The sequence below is a fragment of the Crocodylus siamensis genome, chromosome 4 (assembly GCF_052110815.1).
Source record: "Crocodylus siamensis isolate JL-2025a chromosome 4, ASM5211081v1, whole genome shotgun sequence".
Taxonomy (NCBI): Eukaryota; Metazoa; Chordata; order Crocodylia; family Crocodylidae; genus Crocodylus; species Crocodylus siamensis.
Genome location: NC_143398.1, coordinates 141220305 through 141241905, shown reverse-complemented (window position 1 = coordinate 141241905; position 21601 = coordinate 141220305). Strand labels below are relative to the sequence as shown.

The following is a 21601-nucleotide window of genomic DNA, read 5'->3' as shown; positions in this document are numbered from 1 at the left end:
TCTGAGACAACTGTACTGTGACTGTGTCCCCAACACAGTTTGATTCTAGCGCAGAGGGCACACAGGCAGTACACTGCAGGATAATTACAGATGTTACTTGCTATTGGTGGAAAATGTGAAGCTGAATGGGTAGAAGACCCATGACAAGTGCAGGACCCCTTAGTGATGTTGGCCACTTCAGCTAAATCCTGGCCAGGGAGGAAAGAAGCTGGGCCTGGTATGAGATACAAACACCCTTCTCTGTTGGGTACAGAATGAAGAAAGACTTTCTGCCTATGCATTGAAGCTGTCAGGGATGGGAACGGTCTGTTAGGCCCAGCCATGCCCATGGCCATGGACCAGTGCTGGGGTGGTCTCTGCAGGGTGTTTTCCAATCCTGTGTCTCATCCTGTGGTTGCATGACAAGAATTGCCACTCCTGCCTGGGAAGAGACATGAAAACCCAGGAGCCATCCCTGCCTTGCAAAGCCAGAGATCCCAGTGTATTGGTGAAACCTCACCCAGATTTCCTCATCCAGGTACTGGATTGGATAGACCCTTTGTCCCCAGGCCCTCAGACTCATAGTGAGAAGCAAAGCTGTCACTCACTCTCACACAGTCTTCAGGCCTGGATAGAATCATAGAGAATTAGGGTTGAAAGAGACCTCAGGAGGTCATTTAGTTCAACTTCCTGGTCAAAGCAGGACCATCTCCAACTAGATCATCCCAGCCAAGGGATGACCTTGTCTAGCCAGGTCTTAAATACCTCCAAGGATGGAGATTCCACCATCTCTCCGGGTAACCTGTTTCAGTGTTTTACTAACCTCCTAGTGAGAAAATTCTTCCTAATATCTAACCTGAACATCTCTTGCTTCAACTTGAGACCACTGCTTCTTGTCCTGTCATCTGCCACCACTGAGAACTATCTTAACTCCATCCCCTTTCAAATCCCCTTCAGGTAGTTGAAAGCTCCTATTAAATCCCCTCAGTCTTCTTTTCTCCAGACTAAATAAGCCCAGTTCCCTCAGCCTCTCCTCAGAAGTCATGTGCCCCAGCCCCCTAACCATTTGTGTTGCCCTCTCCTGGACTCACTCCAACTTGTCCACATCCTTTCTGTAGTGGGGGGCCCAAAACTGGACACAGTACTCCAGATGTGGCCTCACCAGTGCTCAGTGGAAGGGAATAATCACTTCCCTTGACCTGCTGGCAACACTCCTACCAATGCAGCCCAGTATGCCATTAGCCCTCTTCTCAACAAGAACACACTATTGGCCCATGTTCAGCTTATTGTCCACTGTAGGCCCCAGGTCCTTTTATATAGATCTGATGCCCAGCCTGTCAGCCCCCAATGGTTCTGCCAGTGCCCCTCCCTCCTGGCCTGCATTCCCCTGTTCCATAGCATCTCGGTATGATGGGCTCCTCTACAGGAAGAGGGTGTGGCTGGAGAAAGCCTCAACTATAATGCCAAAAATAGTGTCAACGAGAAAGTGGTGCTATTGCTGAGCAAGCTCCAGAAGACTTTGGCAGGGTTAATAATGATATGATACAGAACAGGCCAATGCCTTAGGCCATGTGTAGATGAAACGAGGGGCATGTGTGCACAACACTTTAAAGCAGGCTAAATGCTTTGTACCACTTTAATGGTCTCAGTGTTTGCACACCTTGGCAGCATATTGTGCATTAATGACAGCCTCTGTAGCAAATTCAGTGGCGTAATGCACCTTAAATGACTTAGGGCACAGCAAACTAAAACTCTTCCCTACTGCCCTACCAACCACGGATCAAAGCACCAGGCTCTATGCAGCTCAGAGGCTTCTCAGGAAGCCCTGCAGGCAGCCTGGCAGCAGTCCCGGAAGATAGGCTCTGCCCAAGAAGGAAAAAAAAAGCAGCGAGCCTGATCTTTTTTCCCCCTGTGGAGTCTGCCTGCTTGCCTGAGCTGCATGGGGGCCCAGCGCTTCCCTCCATGGTGGCAGTTCCCCCTGGGACCTCCCGAGCCGAGCACCTGTGGGTAGGTGCCACCTGTGGGAACCTGCCGCTGCTACGAAGGGAAGCTCCAACTCCCCCCGCCACAGCCCAAAGACCACTCCACCTGCAAGCAGCTCGCCCTCCCCTCCCCACCACTGGAGAGCCCAGTAAGCCAGGTGTGTGCATGACACGGGGGTTTAATTGGCCATAAATTGAAGCGGTGTTTTAAAAAACCCACTGCTTCAACTTAGGGTCCCCGTTTCATTTACACACACCCTTGGTCACGTGTTTAAGTGCAAAGTTGGTCCTGGGCTATGAACCAATTAAGCAGGTTCCTCACCGCTCTGTACTGAGCACACAGAACTGCCTAGTGTTACCCCTGGGAGAGAGGGATCTCAGGGTCCCCCTCCCTGTCCCTATAGCAAGTTGTCCCCTGTAGTGCCTCTTGCAAGACTTGTCTTCAGTTGCTCTTTGGGACAGGGCCCACATGTAACTTAATTGTACTGTGAGACACTTAATGTTCCTCTGGAAGCAGTAAAATACTAATGATGCTGGGTCTATTGCTATCCTTGGGGTGGCCTAGGAAGCCCAGACCCATCCTTTTCAACTCCCGTGAATCCCAAAGACATGTAGACTCCTCACAACTCCATTTCTCTTCTCTCATTGCAAGTGCTGGTGTCCAGATCCCAGCAGGGATAGCCTCCTGGTTGTAGGACAATTGCTAGGGCCCTGACCGACACCCAGATGTGGAGGTACCAAGGTGACCATGCCAGGGGGAATCTTTTTGTCACCTAGGCATGTGCAGGAGCCTTGGGGACCTGGCCCTGTACCTGTGCCATAAAGAAGCCACAGTGGCCTTCCCACCCAGGAGCTCCAAAAATGCCCATGTGTGGGTGCAGCCAGATTGAGAGTGTGAGTAGAGCCCCCCACTCAGGATCAGGAGGGTGATGGGCACCAGCATGTGGTTTCCTTGGCACCATCCTGGCCTGAGGTGTACATCCAGGAAGTCCTAGAGGAGGAGGCATTAAACATCTCTTTCTCCTCCTCCACCCTGGTCTGTCACTACAACCCCTTCTCTGCCCTGCCCTGCTCCCTCAGATTAGCACTTGCCCTGCCCTGCCCTCCACTGCCCCTCTCTATCATTTGGTCCTCTCCCTCCCCTCTGCTGCAGAGGTTTTTCCATCAGTCCCCCTCAGGCTCCTGTGTTTTCCATGGCACAAAACTTTAGCCCCAGTCAGGGTGGGCCTCCTCCTGCCATGGCCTCAACTAATCTTCCATTTTCCAACTGCCTCCACATGTCACCCAACACCCCTCCCTGTCCCCAGCCCTATCACTATCATGAGGCTACCTTACACCTCTGCCTGTGAGAAACACACTGTGGCCAGGGACCCTTGAGGTCTGGCTTCCTACCTCACTCATATCATCACCATCACTGCTACTCTTGACTTCTGGGAGGAGGCCACCCTGCTGCTGACACGGGAGTGCCCCAAATCCTGGCTCCAGCCCAAGGTCAACTTGATCACCAGTTCTCAGCATGGCCTGCAGAAAAGGGATGCTCTGTCACTGTAGGTGTCACAAACGCTGCTCCTGGGAAGACCCAACAACTGCTTCAGTGATGACATCCTTATGGGTTCCCTAGATAGCCGTGCTGGGAGCGTGCTGGGAGCTCTGCCTTGGCTTCATCTGCAGAACACAAAGACCTAGCTCCAGCCAGGAGCTAAGAAGAGTGGCAAAGGCCTGTTCGCCCTGCAGGGAGAGAGGCTCTGCTGTGGCTGCTGCTGCGGCAGCTGTGGGGAGAGCTTGGCTTGACTGAGAACAAAACAGCCATGCCTGGGTTGCTATTTAGTTCTGCAGGGAAGGACACCTAACCGCTACTACCACTATCAGTCCCATCCCAGCCCTGAGATGCCAGAATCTCCTGGGTTGTGGAGAGCCCTGCAGAGAAGGGGGCTGGGTGCTCCACTACGTCTGCTGCGGGGAGCCCCTGTCCTAGTTGTCAGACTACACATTGCTTTTTCTCATGGGACTCCCTCTCCTTCCCCATAGGGATCTCTTCCTCTCCCAGGAGGGTGAGGAGAGCTGATGGCCAGGGTGACCCAACTCTGGGATGTGGTAGTCATGGGGGGCCTGAACTTCCCGGACATCTGCTAGGAAGAGCAGTCAGCCAGGTCTGACTGCTCATGTAGGTTCTTAGACAGAGTGCAGGACCTCCATCTAACCCAGGAGGTGCACAGCCCCACCAGGGGAGATGCTTTGTTGGACCTACTGCTGGCCATGGGTGATGACCTTGTGAGGGGGCTGCGGGTGCTTGACCACCTGGGTGACAGCGATCATTGCCTGCTGGAATTCACCATCCAGCACAAGGTGTCAAAGGCCTGCAGTAAGGCAGCAGCCCTAGATTTCAGGAGGGCAAACTTCAACGAGCTAAGGAGGATAGTTGGGGAAGCGCTGAGGTCCCAGAGGGGAGGGGAGCCAGGTGTCCAAGGAGAGTGGTTGCTCCTTAAGGAGACGATCCTCCAAGCCAAAAGGAAGGTAATCCCAATGAGGATCAAAGGGAGCAGGAGGGCACACAAACCTCCATGGCTCACCAAAAGCATCCGGAAATGTCTCCTTGCTAAAAGGGTGGCATACACCCAATGGAAAGAAGGGGACATCACCAGGGACAACTATACTGCAGTTGCTCGGGGATGTAGGGGGGCAGTCAGGAAGGCCAAGGCAGAGATGGAACTGGGACTAACTTTCCAGATTAAGGACAATAAGAAGTCCTTCTTTAAATACATAGGGGGTAAAAAGAAGGTTCCGGGTAATGTGGGGCCCTTGCAGGACACGTTAGGAAATTTGGTCTTCACACCAGACAATAAAGCCAACATATTTAATGATTTCTTTGCCTCCACCTTCCCAAGCAGGGACTGGAACAGCCACCCCCGTGCTGGGCCCCCCTCAGGCCCCAGGGGAGGCACACCTAGGCCAAGGGTTAGTGAGGAACTAGTTAGGGAGCTTCTGGAGGGATTGGACGTATTCAAGTCAGCCGGTCTAGACAATCTCCACCCTAGAGTACTAAAGGAATTGACTGAGGTCATTGCAAGACCCCTGGCATGGCTTTACGAGCACTCGTGGTGCTCTGGTGTGGTGCCGGAGGACTGGAAGAGGGCCAACGTGGTTCCCATCTTCAAAAAGGGGACGAAGGAGGACCCGGGAAATTATAGGCCAGTTAGTCTTACCTCAATCCTAGGCAAGCTGTTTGAGAAAATTATTTTGTCACACATCCACGAGGCGCCAGCTGGGGACTGCATGCTAAGGGGCAACCAACACAGGTTCATCAGTGGCAGGTCCTGTCAGACCAACCTGGTGGCCTTTTACGATCAGATAACCAAATCATTAGATGCAGGGGTAGCAGTGGAAATAGTCTTCCTGGACTTCTGGAAGGCTTTTGACACTGTCTCTCACCCTGTTCTCATTAAGAAACTGGGGGACTGCGGTGTCGACACCCACACAGTCAAATGGGTCGTCAACTGGCTGGAGGGCCGCACCCAGAGGGTGGTAGTGGATGGGTCCTTCTCAACCTGGAAGGACATGGGCAGTGGGGTTCTGCAAGGCTCGGTCCTCGGGCCCGCACTGTTCAACATCTTCATCAGTGACTTGGACAAAGGGGTAAAAAGCACCCTGTTCAAATTTGCTGATGACACTAAGGTGTGGGGGGATGTGGGTACACTAGCAGGAAGCAACAATCAGACCTAGACAGGTTACAAGGGTGGGCGGACGAGAATAGGATGGGATTCAACACAGACAAGTGCAAAGTGATGCACCTGGGGAGGAACAACCGGCACAGGCTGGGGAACTCCCCTCTTGTCAGTACAGAGGCAGAAAAGGATCTTGGAGTCATCACTGACTCTAAGATGAACATGGGTCAGCAGTGTGGGGAAGCAGTTAGGAAGGCCAACCGTACCTTGTCATGCATCCACAGATGCATCTCAAGCAGGTCCAAGGAGGTGATTCTCCCCCTCTATGCGACACTGGTCAGGCCGCAGTTGGAGTACTGCATCCAGTTCTGGGCGCCGCACTTCAAGAGGGATGTCGACAGCATGGAGAGGGTCCAGAGGAGGGCCACTCGCATGATCAGGGGACAGCAGGGCAGGCCCTATGAAGAGAGGCTATGGGACCTGAACCTGTTCAGCCTCCATAAGAGAAGGCCTGTTATAAACTAGTCAGAGGGGACCAGCAGGCACTGGGGAAGTTCCTGTTCCCCCAAGCACTTCCAGGAGTGACCAGGAATAACGGTCACAAGCTGGCAGAGGGTAGATTTAGGCTCGATATCAGGAGGAACTGCTTCACAGTCAGGGCGCCTAGGATCTGGAACCAACTTCCAAGACCAGTGGTGCAGGCTCCGACCCTCGGGGTTTTTAAGAGGAGGCTAGATGAACACCTTGCTGGGGTCGTTTGACCCCAGTACTCTTTCCTGCCATGGCAGGGGGTCAGACTAGATGATCTACTCAGGTCCCTTCCAACCCTAGAAACTATGAAACTATGAAACAGACTGCTGCTGCCAGCTGGGGCCAAGGCCAGTACTGGGTTTTTCTCGGCACTTGGCATGGGCTGCGCTTGACAGACTTGGGTGCTGACGCTGGCCCCAGCCGGCATCAGCAGCCTGCTGTCATCCGCATGCTCCACAGCCGGTGAGTGCAAAGCTTTAAAAAAAAAAAAAAGTCCTGCACTCACCGGCTCTGGCAGCAATGACTGGAGCATCTGGGCACTCATGGCAGAGCCCTTTGTGCAGTGTGGGGCAGTGGGGATTGCCCCCCCCCCGCCTGGCACCCACGACAGCTGCCCTATGGCAAGGGTGCAGCACAGCTCAGCAAGGCACTGCACACTGCACAATTCAATCCCCAGCTCTCTCTAGGGGGTGTAGCCCCCAGATCTGTGCATGGAGTTTCAGCAGGCTGCCGCTGCTGGCTGAGGAATAGCCCAGAGCCGCCACCATCCCCAGCTGGCAGTGGCAGCCTGCTGTCATCCTGCATCATCCGGGGGCCTGCACCCCATGGGAAGAGCTGGGAAAAGTGATCAGAGAGCCGGGGAAAAGATTGGGGAGCACTGGGAACTGGGGGAATGTTCAGGGACCTGAGAACGTTCTCAGCTCCCTATTTGATTCCCCAGCCCCAGTTCAATTCCCCAGCCCCCAGTTTGGTTCCCCAGCTGTCTGAACATTCCCCCAGCTCTTCCTCGGGGGGGCACAAGCCCCCGCAACAGATTTCAGCTGGCTGTGCCAAGTGGCTGCTGCTGGCCCCACCCTGCAACAAAAGCCTGCTGAAACCCTACATGCAGATCAGGGGTCCGTGCCTCTTGGGAAGAGCTGGGGGAATGGACACAGGGAATCGAATTGGGAGCTAGATGTCAATATCAGATCAGTCCTTCCCCCCTCAGCCCCCTCCCTCTCCTTAGTTTCTCTTTAGCTGCAAGCAAGCCCAGCTTTGAAACTTGAAACTTTTTGAAATTTCTGAAATGTTTCGAGTGCCCAGGGAACTGTGGCACTCTGGTTGAGAATCACTGACTTAGCTGAAAGAGAAATGGCAAGATTTGGCCAATAGTGTGCTATTTCACAGTAGTACTGTGGAGTGACAAGCTGGTTTCAGACTGCAAGGCGTTGTGCTTGTGCTGGTGAATGTCCACTAGCACATTACTGCCTAGCAGTGGTGCAGCTTGATACCAAGTTTTGCCAAACAAATCCCACTGAGCTGAAAGGAGTTGCAGGATTCTGAGCACCTGCTGGGGTGTCTTGAGCATCTGAGAGACACCCAAGGTGCATGACCATCAAATACAGTCCTGCACATAGCGCTGGCTGTGGGTCATGTGATGCTGTGGCAGGTCCCACCTGCTTTTGCATGGTCATGGCTACTAGGAAAAATGACTCCATCTTCAGCCACATCAGAATAGCTCTTATGGTGGAGATTCCCCCCAAATCACCCAATGCCTCAGGCCCCCAGCAACAGCCATAATCCATTTGGATGGGACAAAGGGGTGCCCACTCTTCCCCAGCAGTGTCCTGAGTAAAGTGCACCAGATGCCTCCCAAAGACCCATTTTCCCTGGCGCCTGTGGATTTAGCTACAGTGACTTCCACTGTATCAGTAGCACCAGCAGGAAGCACATAGATAATGAGAGGCTTGACACAGCTCTGTAGCTACAAGTCATAGCCTGCAAGGCCTCCCCTCCCTGCCCCCAAGTTGAATGTGACTGCCCATGAACATGTGAATAGAGCTTAGTCCCAGGGTACCCAAGACTTTGAGGATGCAGTGACCTCATATGCAGAGCAAGAGCATGAAATTTCCAAGCCCACAAAGCCCTTTGGCAAAGAGACTTTGTTTTTTGCTCTGTGAATCATTGGCTTTTGGCTTCAACATTTTCAGCTTCCCCAGAATCTGTGGCCTGCTGATGCACTAATGTTCTCTAGATACAACTTTTGAATTGGTTTGGGACCTCTAGAATTGACTGAGTCGGTAACTTCACTTTTTGCTGGGCATTTAAGAAATGTGTGACTAAGTGGGGACCAGCATAAGCCCCAAGAGCCAGTAGCCTGCATCTGAACATCCTGTGTCTGGTTTGGAGTTCATAAGGAATCTTGGGCTTTGCATACAGCATTGCATCTGCTTTTGCCTCTGCTCCTTAAGTTGTGCCTGTTGGAGGATGTGTTCTTGGTGCTTTTAATAGCTGTGGTTTACATTGTCAGTATTTTCCATCCCTCTGTTCCCATCAGCAAGATGGCTAGTCATGGTCTCTGTTACAGAGATGGCAAACTTCTGCTCTCATGTTTACTCCTGCATATACAATACAGAGTCATTGTATATAAACCCACCACAGACCCTAAGAAGGAAAAATGGGCTGACAGTTCAACTGAAAACAGTGTTGTCCTTTCCCCCCAACTCAGTCCTCTTAGCTAAAAGAAGCTAAGAGGACTGAGCTGCAGCTGGGACTTCTGGTGAGGATCGCTTTGTTGGGGCTCAGTGTGAGTACACTTTGCATTAAATAGCTGCTGTAAATTAGTAATGTCAAAAATATGGCTTGTGGGCTTGATCCACCCCACTGAGCTGCCCTGTCTTGCCCACTGAACTACTGGTTGGCCACGAAAATTTGGAGAGGGTCGACCTGCTGCAGATTCCAGGCCCCTCTGTACATGGTGATTGGCAGCAGGAAGGCAAGCGAAGGCTATCACAGCCCTGGTTGCCCTCTGGCTACCTCGCCTACCACCACCACCACAGCCTTACCTCCCTTTCTACTGAGCCCTGTTGCATGCCTTGTGCTGGAGCTGGAGCTGCCACCATAGCATGGGGCATGTGGCAGTGGCAACTCTGGCTCCAATGCGGGGCATGTGGCACTTCTAGGGCTGCCACTGCATGCCCTCAGTCAGACCTGGAGCTGCCACTGCTGCCTTTACCTCTGCTGCTTCCTCATGTCCCAGGCTGCATCCAGCCCTCAAGGAGCCCTGTGGACCAGATCTAGCCCGAGGTGCAAGTTGAGTTTGACACCCCTGCTGTAACTAGTTTCATAAGTAGGACAGCTGGAATCCCTTTTCACCTCAGGGGAGGAGGGCCACTTAGTCTGGGTCTGGCAGTAGGCCCCAGAGATTGCTCCCTGTTTGGTTCCCCATATCATGATGTTTCATTTGGTTGGGTGGGTGTCAGTCCCAAGGTTAATACTTCAGCTTTGGATTTGTTCGATTGCATGTGTGGCTGTCTGTGCTGGGAGTGAAGGAGAGAGGCTATGAGAGAATTGGGGGAGCAAGGAGCAGTCCCAGGGAGGACAGAGTGAACAGAAAAGAGGAATCCAAAAGAAGAGGAGAGAGGGCACAATAAAGAGTGTTTGTTTGGAGCAGAACTGTCTGCTATGTTGCTTGGGACATTGGCATTCTGGCCTGACCCCACTTGAAGAGGAAAACAACCCCCTTCCTGGGAGCTGACCCGTAAGTGCAGTAAGCAGAGAGAGAATTGCTGTGAGATAAACAGCTCAGTAGTGGGACTGCATTGAGGACCTTGAGACCACTGGGAGTTGGCCACTCCAGCACTTGTAAATTTTGCAATTTTTGCAACTTTACTTCCTAGATTGCCTGAACACTGCTGTATTGTCCTCCCAGCAGATGTCATGGTAACTGAAGTTCAGCCACAACACACCAGAAAGGGATGTTATAGTGAAGGCTAGAGGGCAGCAGTGGTTCCTTAAGGCTGCTGCTTTCATGCAAAGTCTTGGGAGCACTGCTCTGTTAACCTATTTTCTGCAGTGTGACACTTTCAATTTTCATTGGTGCCAATGAACTGGTGCTCAGAATGACTTGTCACCACAGCCGGAGTGGGTGGGCGCAGGGATAGGCGAGTCGCACTGAGGAAAAGAACTTTTGCCAACCTCAGTGACCCAGACCTTGTGACCTAGTGACCCAGACTCTATGGGCAACCCTTGTTGGTATACCCGTCTGTACATGGCTCGTTGGTTAGCTACTCCATCCGGATCTTGGGTGCCAAAAATTCCAAAAAACTGTCCTGAGCAAATATGCCCATAAGAAACAAAGTTGACAGAATGGCACCAGCATATCTGTTGTACAAACTTTTGGCACCAAATCGAGGGCTGGAGGGGGTGAACTTTCCCTGATCTGCTCACCAAGAGACTTATAAATTGAGGGCACAGGGGCATGTGTATGGGCACTCCTTACTGATCCGAGATGTCTGACACCGAGGAGAGAAAAGAGCAGACCAGGGAGAGAAGAGAGCAAACCAGGGCATGTGAGACTAGGACCACTTGGTCCTATGCAAAAACTAAGAGCCTGGTACAGGTGTTGGGGTAGCCTGAGGTGTTAACCCAGTTCAGCATCAGCAACAGCCTGAGTGCGAATGTGCACATCTATCTGGATGTGTGCAGGAGACTTGCTGAGCAGGGAGGTCCAGTGTAGGGTGAAGGTCAAGAATATGAGGGCTGCTTTCTCATGCGAAGTAGCAAGAGCTCAGCGGTAGGGCACCCCGCTGTGTAACTTGCCACGTTATTGGTACCTCCAACTGCTAATGGAGGTGCTTCAATACCAAGCAATGATGAGCAGAGGTATTCAGGCTGTCCTCCACTCCTGAGAGCTTGCTGACCATGGGTCCAAGCATGAGCTCTGCTGCCTCAAGCAAGGAAGACTGCAGTTCACTAGTACTGGCCCTTGAAGAGTCTGCTGAAGAGGAGAGATTGGGGACATCGTCCTCCACAACTGGCATGTGAAAAAGCCCTGAGGAACCTTTAAGCCAAGTGTCATCTGAACTGACACCTGCAATTAGGCCGGGCTGTGAGGTGAAGGCAGGGGGTGGGATTGGGTTGACATTGAACACTGTGTTAAAGACTCAGCAAGATAGGCAGTGCAAGGAGATGAAGGGCAACGCACAACAGGGAGGCTCTGCTGGGCAATGGTTTGCAGTCGCTCAGGGCCTGCCTGCAGGCCAACCATTTGGACAGGCATGCAAGCCCTTCCCTGTCGTTTTTCCCGACCACTTCTCATTTGCTCACCTGATTCACCAAGCATAGAGCTCTCAAAAAAGGCTCAATTCCCTGCATTCCTTGATTTTCAGCAGCGTTTTACTGGCCGCCACCGAAAAAACACAGACCTGACAGGAAGCCTGTTAACGATGCCCAGACAGATAGGATCATCAGCGCCATCAGCACCTGTGCGGTGTGGTTGCAGGAGATTGCAAGACAGGCATATTGTGTCTGTGGTGGAGTGAAGAGCTGACATCAAACAGAGCTGAAGAAACAAGATTAGAGATAATAGAAAATACAAGGATAATAGATAGAAATAGAAATAAAATATAGAGTAATAGACTATAATACATAATAGAATAGAAATATAGAGGATAAGATAAACCATAGAAAATAATAGGATAGCTGGTAGGAAAGTTTAGGGTTATTTATGTATCTTGTCTGCTTTTTATTCATGCATTTACTTACCTATTTATTTATAGTTACTTATTTATTAAGACAAAAAGAGCATATGTTATACTGTTTTTTATTTTTATACTGCACTTTATATTTTTATACCATGTACATTTTTTTAAAAACATAAATAAAAACTTTACTTTATAAAGTTCCTTCTGAATGTGTTTTTTTTTGTAGACAGACTGCTGTGAGGCTCCATGCAGATTCAGGACGGTGCGTTTCTGGAGTGAGGGGATTACTGTTTTGTCAGCACCCCCTCCTGTAATTGAGTACCAACGAGATCAGTGGAGTGGATTGTTATGTGGCTCCACTTTCAATTTTAATAAACCTATTTAATTTAGTGAGGATTAAAACCTGTCACGTGTACTAGCACCCAATGTGAAAAAGAAAACAGTTTCCAGAGATCATCACTCTCACCACACAGGCTAGACACCTTAACTATTCTATTGTTTTCAGTGTACAGAATATGTCAGGTATCTAGGTCTAGAGTGAAAAAGCAATCAGGACTCATAGTAAAAGTGATATTTTTTATTGACCAACTAGTTCTTTGCAAAATATTTTAATTGCAAGCTTTCAGGCACAAACACCCATCATCAAGCATTGGAGAAAAGATTGTAAAAGTTCTTCTGGGTAGAAATGAAAGTTCGTATTTCATAGGATTTCACAGATGAGTCAATAGATGGAATACTCTTCTGGACAGGCATTTCATAGCTGGTAAGGTGTCTTTGAACTTTGTTGTGAGCCTCTGTGATGATGAGGCAAATTACCTTGAACAAAGGCAGGAGCAGTATGTTGGGTTTCAGCTGGTCAAAGATGCTTCCGTCCTTGTGAAATTATGAAGACTTCACTTTAAAAAGTCAGCTAAAATTCAGTATCTTCCATGTGTCAGGTATCAAGGTTGTAGCCGTACTGGTCTAGAGCAGGGGTGTCCAATGTGGGGCCGGATCATGAACTTTATTACCCAGTGGGCCAGTGAGCCATATTCATATTTTATCACCGCATGGGCCGTATGTTGGACAAGCCTGAAATAAGGCAAAGCTGGCATAAACCCCAACTTGTGCTCAGCTAGTGACAAACTACAGCAAATGATGTCCTGGACTAGCCATCCCAACAGCTGGGGCCTCCCAACCACCATTTAAAGGCAGCCCCAGAAGATATTTGACAGCCATGTTAAAATATGTGACCAAACTGATGCAGCCAATGCTCTCACGCAGGCCAAGGGGCCGACTATGCCATTGCTTCTGCAGGCTTTGCCCACACCAGCAACACCACTGCCCAAAGTCTTGGCAGTGCTCGGGCAGATGTGGCTGGGGCCCAGCTAACGCGTGAGATGGGGGATGGCAGAACTGCGGGAGCAAAGCCAGTTTCCAGCCTGGCAGGGTCTCAGGCCTGGTCTGCCTGGGGCGGCTTCTGGCAGGGGAAGGCCTTGGGGGAACATGGGCTGCTCCGCTCCTCTGTGCTTCCCTGAGGTGAAGGCAAATGTCCCCCAGGAGGGCGCAGGCAGCCGCTGCGGCAGAAGAGCAGCACCCGGCCCAGCCGCAGGGAGCGACAATCCCTCCTCCCCACCCCCAAGCAGTGCAGCCCCACGAGCTGCTGCTGCCCGAGGGGGGCCGGAGCGAGGTGGCTGCTGCATCGCAGCCCCTTGCTCACCCACCTCCACAGCCATGCTCACCATGGTGGCCTCTGCATTGAGAGCCCAGAGCACAGCGCCCAGTGGACACTGGCTCCTGCTGCCTCGCCCCGCAGATGTCACGCCAGGACCTCACCTGCTGAGGCCCCCCTGGGGCTGCCCTGCCAACTGCCTGTGGTAGGCACTGCGCCCCGTTCCTGCCCAGTGGCCACTGAGCCCGGTGGGTCCTGGGAGGTGGGCAGGACACTGGGGGCAGGGGGCCAAGCCGCAGACAAGTAAAAGCGGGCGCTGTTGTCAGCTTATCCTGTCAGGCGCAGCCAGGGCAGCCCCGTACCACGCAGCCCTTGGGGTGGCGGCGGGACCCAGCTCATGTGACGTGGGAAGTCACGTGAGCCTGGCCCCACGCGGGTGAGCAGCTCCCCTCCCCTCCCCCACCCGCCTGTCCCGAGTGAGGGACCTCAGGTTACAGAAAATGGCTTGGCGGGTCACATGGTGGCCTGCGGGCCATACATTGGACAAGCCTGGTCTAGAGGAAAAAGCAATCAGGACTCATAGTAGAAGTAATATCTATTATTAGACCAACTAGATTTTTGGCCACTCCAGAATGCCCCTGAAACAAAGTCTAGATGGCCATGCAGCTATGTAATGATTTCTATTGAAGGTGGGAGAGGTTTCCTTTGACCTCTCTAAATCAATAAGTGGTGGCATGTCAGGGATAGGGGACAGATCACTCTTGGGATATCCGGGTCAGTGCTCTCACTGTATAGCATCCACTCCTGTCACTGCTGGGGATGGAACACTGAGCTAGATGGACCATTGGTATGACCCAAAATGGTACTTCTTATGAAGATCTGCAACACCCACGCACAAAAGCTATGGGAGACACCTGAACACCCTGCAAGCAGGAGAAAACCTGACAGTCATTTATGCTCCCAGTTACAGTACAATGGAGAAGCCTCCCCAGGGGAAAATGGAAAACCAAATTCAAGTTTGCATGTGTGTCTTACCTGAACAAGCTGTGCTCTGTTGACTGAGAGGGTTCAAGTGGACTGCTTAACACAGATCCAACGTCTCAAAGACATGCAGTCTATAGGAACCACAGCTACCGTATTTAGGTACGCGCAGGCCGTGTCTTGCCTCCCTTTTTCCAATGAAATTCTGAAGGAAAAAAAAAAGAGAAAAAATGTCTTCTATTCTGGACTTGGTGTTTCAGTTATGGAACAGAAATGCTAAGAATACCTGCACAATACCCCAACAAATCGAAGTGAAGTAACACCATTTTATGTTTTGCACAAGCCCTCAGATGTCTGGAAAAACTAAAAATACATTTGCCTATAGACACTTCCTCAAGATTGCTTTAGGAGTAGCTTGATTTTTTTTCTTGGCTTTCTTCAGACAAATGTGCTTCTCCCCACCCCTCCAGGCAGTCACAACTAGAGTAACTCACATGTCACTAGAAAACGGTGATCCATCTACCCACCGCCATCCCTCTGCTTGTTTCCTTAGTCCTATCCAGTAACTTTCTTTTCCTTTAATAAAGTAGATAGTTTCCTGTAATTAAGGATGGAAAAAATGGTTATTCGCACCTTTTAAATGCTCGAGACAATATGAAGACACTACCAAATTGCCTGCTGATAATGATGTGGGGAAGCGGGGGCAGAGGCCCACCCCCCACACCAGGTCTGGCCATGTTCCCCCCCCCGCTTTGTGTTGGGGGCTGTTCTACCCCCACCGCGTCTGGGTCTGGCACCACTCCCCCCACTGCCTCCCCCGCCCTGCCCTATGCATCGTCCCCCACACCGCATGTCCGGCCCTCTGCGTCAGAACAGGGGGGGCAAGGCCAATGCTGCTGGCCTTGACTACCCACTCCAGGCCCTCAGTCTCTGCGGTCATGGAGGGGGTGGGGGTGGAGCCCTGCATCAAGCCCCACCCCCGCTTCTAATCCAGCCCCATTCCTCCCTTGCTGTGTCTGGTCTGGGCCCATTTCCCCCCCACTCCATCCCCTCTGCTTCGAGGGAGCAGGGCAGGAGACGGAGTGAGGCCAGCACTACTGGCCTCACCTCCAGCTCTGGCCGTGTCTTAGCTGCCATCATGGTGGTGCACCACTGCTCCCACCTCCTGTCCAGAATGTTCTTGGAGCACTCTGATTAGTTGTTTCAGACAACCAATCAGAGCGCGAATAAAGCACAGGACTCGTTACCACAGGCACTCTACTTTCAGAGACCCTTGCTTCACTCTTTGGATAGGCAAACTCTAATGACTAGAGTAGAACGCAACTGAAACATTACCATGACAAGAAAGGAGAGCTAATTTGTAAAAAACAAGACAAAATGCACTCATTCAAACACACTCAAGAATTTCTAGTTTTCATATCTGAAATGCTATTCTATACATTGTACAAGAAATGCTGTTCTTTTACAATCTTTTCTCCAATGCCTGATGAAGTGTGTTTGTGCCCAAAAGCTTGCAATTAAAGAATTGTTTTGCAAAAATCTAGTTGGTCTAATAATAGATATTACCTCTACTATGAGTCCTAATTGCTTTATTAGCACTTGCTTTATAAAGAGAGACAAACACACCAAGGCTTTTATAGATATAGAATTAGCACAGGTGCAGGCACAGTCCAGGAACATGCTACCTGATGGCCAGGAGCAGCGCTGCAGTCATTTTACGTCAGTCTCCTCTTTTTTCTCTCAGTTACTCTGAACAGTATTTGACCGCATGGCATTTGGTCTAATAAGTCTTCTCAATATACCATTCATCCAGCTTTCTGCCCTGCACTCCACCCTTCTTCAGGCTCCCAGTATCCCTTTGTGCCAGGGCTGGGCTCCCTGTTTATTCAAGGAGAGATCTGAAGGTGTTTTCCAACCCCAGCCTCTCTGAGGAGCTCTTCTCTTCATGCCTTTTCTACTTCTCAGTAGGATTTCTTCCTCACTTGGTCCAGCGGATAAACAACCTCCCCTTTCCACAAGCCTCTACTGGTGTTTAGGCACACTTTCCTAGCTGCCAGTTTCCATATTTTTTCTGCCTGTGGACCATCACTTCTTCAGTAAGATTTTCTCGCAGCTCTTTTCTTGGCTCTGCTTCAACCAGTGACCCTTCTTGCACCCCCTGAAGTAGTACTGGGCTCTGGTGCTTTCCCAACTTTGTCCTTCCTGGAGTACCTTCTTTTACATGAGCTATGCCTTGACTCTGGGTCAAGTGGTTGGCTGAAGACACCAAAACTCTTGAAGGGCGCACACTACCCTTCTAGGCTAGAAACAGACATTACACATAAACCAGTTTAAGTGATCAGAAACTGGTTTAAACCTGTAACAGGACAGATGTTCACTATACATAAAACAGTTTGAAAATGGCCAAAACTGTTTTGAGATAAACCTGGTTGAATGTAGTATCAGGCTTAACTGATTTGGGTCAAACTGGTTTATGCATTTTGTCCCAGACCCCTTGCTGGTTTAAGAGAAATCAGACTCCCCCAGCATCCCGGCATGCTCTCTGAGCTCGGAAGGGCTCTCTGCTCTACAGTAGGGCTGGCTCCTCCCCTCTGCTCCCTAGATGCAGCTCCAGCAGAGACTTGCAGGAACAGCGAGTCTGCATGGCTTCTTCCTGCTCTTCCCCCTCACCACTCCCTGCTAAGCAGGGATCCCCTGTGCCCTCTCTCTTACACACACACTGCATTAGCTAGCATACCACATGCTGGCTATGGTCTGTGCTATGACAGACAGCAGTGTCAGCTTAGGGCTTTTTTGGAGCCAATCAACAACTCAGCTGGTAATGTCCCTCCATTACTTCTTTGTTTAAGAAGAGTTTGAACTAATGAGAAAGGCTGCTTGTTTTCTGATGGGGTGATAAATGCTGATAACAGAGCTGATAAATGCTCCCTTACCAAGGGGGAGGGGAGGTGAACCCCTCCCTAATGCTGTGGGGACCTGGCCATGCCCTCTAAGCTTAGCCCTGTGCAAGGGAAGGGAGGGCTGCTCTATGTTGCGGAATGCCAGGTTAGCGATTCCGGCACTACTTGGGGAGCTGCAGGCTTTACGGAGTGGGCGAGTGCGCGGCTTGTGGGGCGGGATTGGAGGTAGCTTTATGACCGCCTTCGAGGTTCGCCGAGTTGGCGCAAGTAGACGACTTAGAGTAAGTTGTTAGTTTTCTATAATAAGTTTGTAGGATGTCTGTTGGTTCACGGGGTTCCGGAGTAAGCCCTTGCGTTCTAACCCGATGGGCTAGGTGCGGCTGCCAACTCCTTAAGTCCCAGAACTGGTCAATAGCTCATTGAGATAGGGTGTTAGTGGTAGAAGTTATTACGGAGTAAATATAAGGTAAAGTAACAATTTGTTTTATTCACTCAGATGGGCTCACCCACTTACGAATGAGAGGGGAGACAGGCTGGAATGAAGTTGCAGTAAATATAAGTATAGAAAGCGTAGATATGCTGTCTAAGCTACAAAGAGAGGCAGTCAAGAGGTGGAGTCTCCAATGTTTCTTCAGTTACAGTATGCCAGATACAAAGGGGGTCTGTTGGCCCACAGGATTCACCAGTGAGCCCTTGCTTTCCACCCCTTGCGGGATAGGTGCGGCTACTCACTAGTTAGTCCTAGGGCTGGTCAACAGCTCATGAACGGGATAGTGGGTAACAAAACTGTAACACGGTGAATCGTTGTAGATTCTTGGATTTTCGAGGCCTTGGTTTTTGCTGGGATATGCCCAGGCGGGGAGGCTGAGGACTGGCTACAGGGTGATCAAGCCTGAAGGGTCGTTCAGTCGTCGTCTCTGCTACTTCTTGCCTCTATGCCTCTTTATAGATATTGGTTGGACTGCCTCTGTGACACTATGATATAAGCTAAGCATACAGGGATAGGATAGTAACTATTATGTAAAAGAAAACTATGTAGATTTTCTACATAAGTTTCGTTTCTGCAGGAATGACACTATTATAGATAAGAAATGAAACTTACAAAATATGCATGTGCAGCTTAATAGAAGCGTGGGAAAATATAAAGCTTTCATTTTGATTAGAAGCCAAAACTACGAGGTTACATAAATGTGAGAGTGCCGCGCGGCAGTTATACAGAAATAAAATAAGACCTTTACACTCTAGTGCCCCACGGCTTCTAGCCCAAGCCACTGCAGGCATGTGCCTGCATATCTGAGATGTCTGTGCTGTTACAAAATGTTGTAGCCTAGCTAAGTAACCTGCAAAGATCAAATCAATTCAGGCTCAGGCTTTTTGAATGTCTGTCCCTAGCCTTCTAATGGATAATCTGCATTTTCCCTACTTTTTTGAAGCAGCCACACTACAACTGACACTTGCCATAAAACGGAAAGTCTGAAAATGTCCGTTCCTGTTAAAATGTCTTTGCCTAAATCCCTTTGTGGGGAGATTATTAGCTACAAATACTAGGTAGAAATAAATAATACATGAAGATCCCTGCAAGAGAAGAAAATGATCTCTCTTATTCTTACCAGTGCTGATTTTTCTTTTATCATAGCAAGTGTAGCATTGTGAAACCAGCAGAAATTCTGACTGCTGTTCCAGTTTTGTACTTCTTTGGAAAAATAGTAACACTGATTTCTGTACCACATCCAGTCTTCTGGGCACGGTCTGCACTTCTCTGCCACAACAGTGGCAGCTACGGTCTCAGTGACAGCTCCTAACAAGCAGAAGGTAATCAGCAGTGAATTTTATTCACATCTCAACTTTCTAAACAGCTGAGATAAGTCAATAATTTAAGTGGAGAAACAGCTAGTTAGATCTGACCTTTGCACTAGTCTTGGGAAGATGGTCACTAGTTTCCTAAACATTTTTTTTTTTCTTTTTGCCCAATATGTTTCAGGTCAAGTCCATGTGGCCAATCTTGATTTTGGGTGTGTGAAGGTCTCCAGTTTTAGCCATGTTCATTCACACATTTGAGGGATATAAAAGTACACAGACTGTATTGTAGAAAAGTTTTTAGTAACTTGGTTTGCACTAGTGTAAGAAACAGGGTAGAGAGTTGAATCTGACAAAAAAGCATTCCTTAAAAAAGTGAAATGCCTTCCAGTCTATTTGTGATGATCTATTTTAATTAGCGGGGGCGGAAGTCTTTCCAAACTGCCTGTTCTGCAGAGGAAATTGGTACAGGTTGGTGGTAGAGGTGCACCAATACATCGGTCCTATATTGTATCAACAACAATAAAAGGAAAATGGACAATATTGGCAATTGGCTTTCTTGGCCAATAATGTCACCGATAAATGCTGCATGCATGCATGCAGCCACAGTGGAGCATGTAGGCAGCTGGGAGAGCAACCCAGCAGTGTGGAGAGCAACATCCAGCTGGTAAGTGTGTTTGGGGAGAAGGGGCTGGGGGGAGGGAAGAGGCGTGGTGAGGGCAAATCAAGGTCCCCGCTGTGAAAGAGGGAGTGGGGCTGGTGCTGGGACAGGTGCTGTACAGCCAGGGCAGGGCATGGGACAGAGACACGGCTCATCCAGCAGGTGCAGGGAGGGGGGGCGGCTCCTGCTGTTGCATGCACCGCAGGATGGAATGGAGGGGCGTGTGCCTCCCAGATACGTATGTGGGGTGAGGGCAGGCTACTGCTTCAGGCTGGGGCCAGGGCTGGTGTTGGGTATTGCCTGGCAGGGGGGCTGGGCTGGGCTGGCTGCACTCAGGGCAGATGGCGGTGGCACTGTGAGGGCTTCAGCTGCCCCAAAATTTGTCATAGTTCCCCTCCCAGCATTGCCACCACCCACCCTGAGCATAGGGCAGCGTGGCCCTGCCACCAGGAAGAGCCCAGCACTGGCCCTAGCCCATAGACACAGCACACCCTTGCCCCATGCACAGATGCAGGGAGGGGTACAGGCCCCCATTCCCTCCTGGGGTGGCAGGAGTTGCCCCCCGCCCCCACCCTGCACTCTAGAGACAAGCTGTGGCACCATCCCATGCCCCGCCACAGCACAGCTGCCCAGCACCTGCTCCAGCCCTACTCCCTCTCTCACTATGGGAGCTTCAATCTGCTCCCCCCACAACAGACTTACCAGCTGGACAGTGCTTTTCATACTGCCAGGTCACATATCAGCAGTTGAACTGGTATTGGCTCATTAAACATAGGCCATTGGTATTCTGCCCCCAGTACTTTTTCCTGCCATGGCAGTGGGGTGGACTCGATGATCTGCTCAGGTCCCTTCCAACCCTACTAACTATGAAACTAGGACAAGAGATTTGGGGGCTGCTGCATCCTGGGGGAAGAGGCTCCCCTTTCCACGCAGAGCATTTACCTCTCCTGCCAAGCGCCAGCGCCAGCGCCAGGACAGCTGCCAGCAGGAGCAGGGCCAGAGCTCTCCACAGCCAGAGGCTGGAGCACGGGCCTGAAACGGAGCAGAGCGGGGGTTACTGAGATGTGGGCCGGAGGCAGGCAGCCGGGCAGGGCGGTGCCGGGGCAGCAGGGGAAGCCGCCAGGGCATCTGCAGGCCATCCCTTCCCCCTCCTCCCCACCCCGGTCCGGCCGGGGGAAGGCACCGCTTCGGGCCGCCCCTCCCCCGCGGGGCCCGCCGGCCAGGGCGGCAGCAGCAGCAGCAGGTTGGGCTGCGGCTCAGGGGCGGCGCTGCCCCAGGAGGGTCTCGCCGACGGCTCCGTGTCCGCAGACAGCAGCGCGTGGCCCCGCGGCGCCCGCACGTCCCCCAGGCCGCGGCCCGACCGGCTCCGCGGGAGATTTAAACCACAAGCTGCGATCCTCCCCGCCGGCTCGTCCCGCTGCTGCAGGGGAACCAGGGGCCGGGCCCGTTCTTGCTTGAGGGAGCTGCAAGGCTGCCTGCGCGGGAAAACGGGTTTGGCGGGAACTCATTGTCCCGCCCCGCGACTGGCCCGTGCCCCGTCGGCGCTGCCGGGGGAGGAGCCGAAGTTGTCGCTTGCCAGAAGGAGGGAGTGGTGGCTCAAGGGGCGCCTGCCTGGCTCCACCCCAGCAATGCCAGGCGCGGGGAGGCTGTAGCAGAGTTGAGTTTGCCCCGCTACGCTTGTCCTGCGGGGGAGCCGACCCCGGGGTTTCGGCGGCGAGACTAGATTAAAAGGGGCCGCGGGGCGTGATGCGGGGGGAAAGGAAAAGGAAAACA

The 21601-nt window shown here is 51.4% G+C and overlaps 1 protein-coding gene across 1 annotated transcript; it reads right to left on the bottom strand.

The window, feature by feature from the left end:
* Positions 1–12400: 12400 nt before the first annotated feature.
* Positions 12401–21336, bottom strand: LOC149866608 (C-type lectin domain family 2 member B-like). Its single transcript, XM_090041626.1, has 7 exons — positions 21168–21336; positions 21012–21077; positions 20771–20860; positions 18981–19168; positions 14965–15068; positions 14525–14675; positions 12401–12909 (listed from the first exon to the last, which is right to left on the bottom strand). Exons 1-6 carry the CDS (start codon positions 21334–21336, stop codon positions 14558–14560), a joined length of 735 nt encoding a protein of 244 aa, XP_089897752.1. The 3' UTR covers positions 12401–12909; positions 14525–14557.
* Positions 21337–21601: the final 265 nt, after the last annotated feature.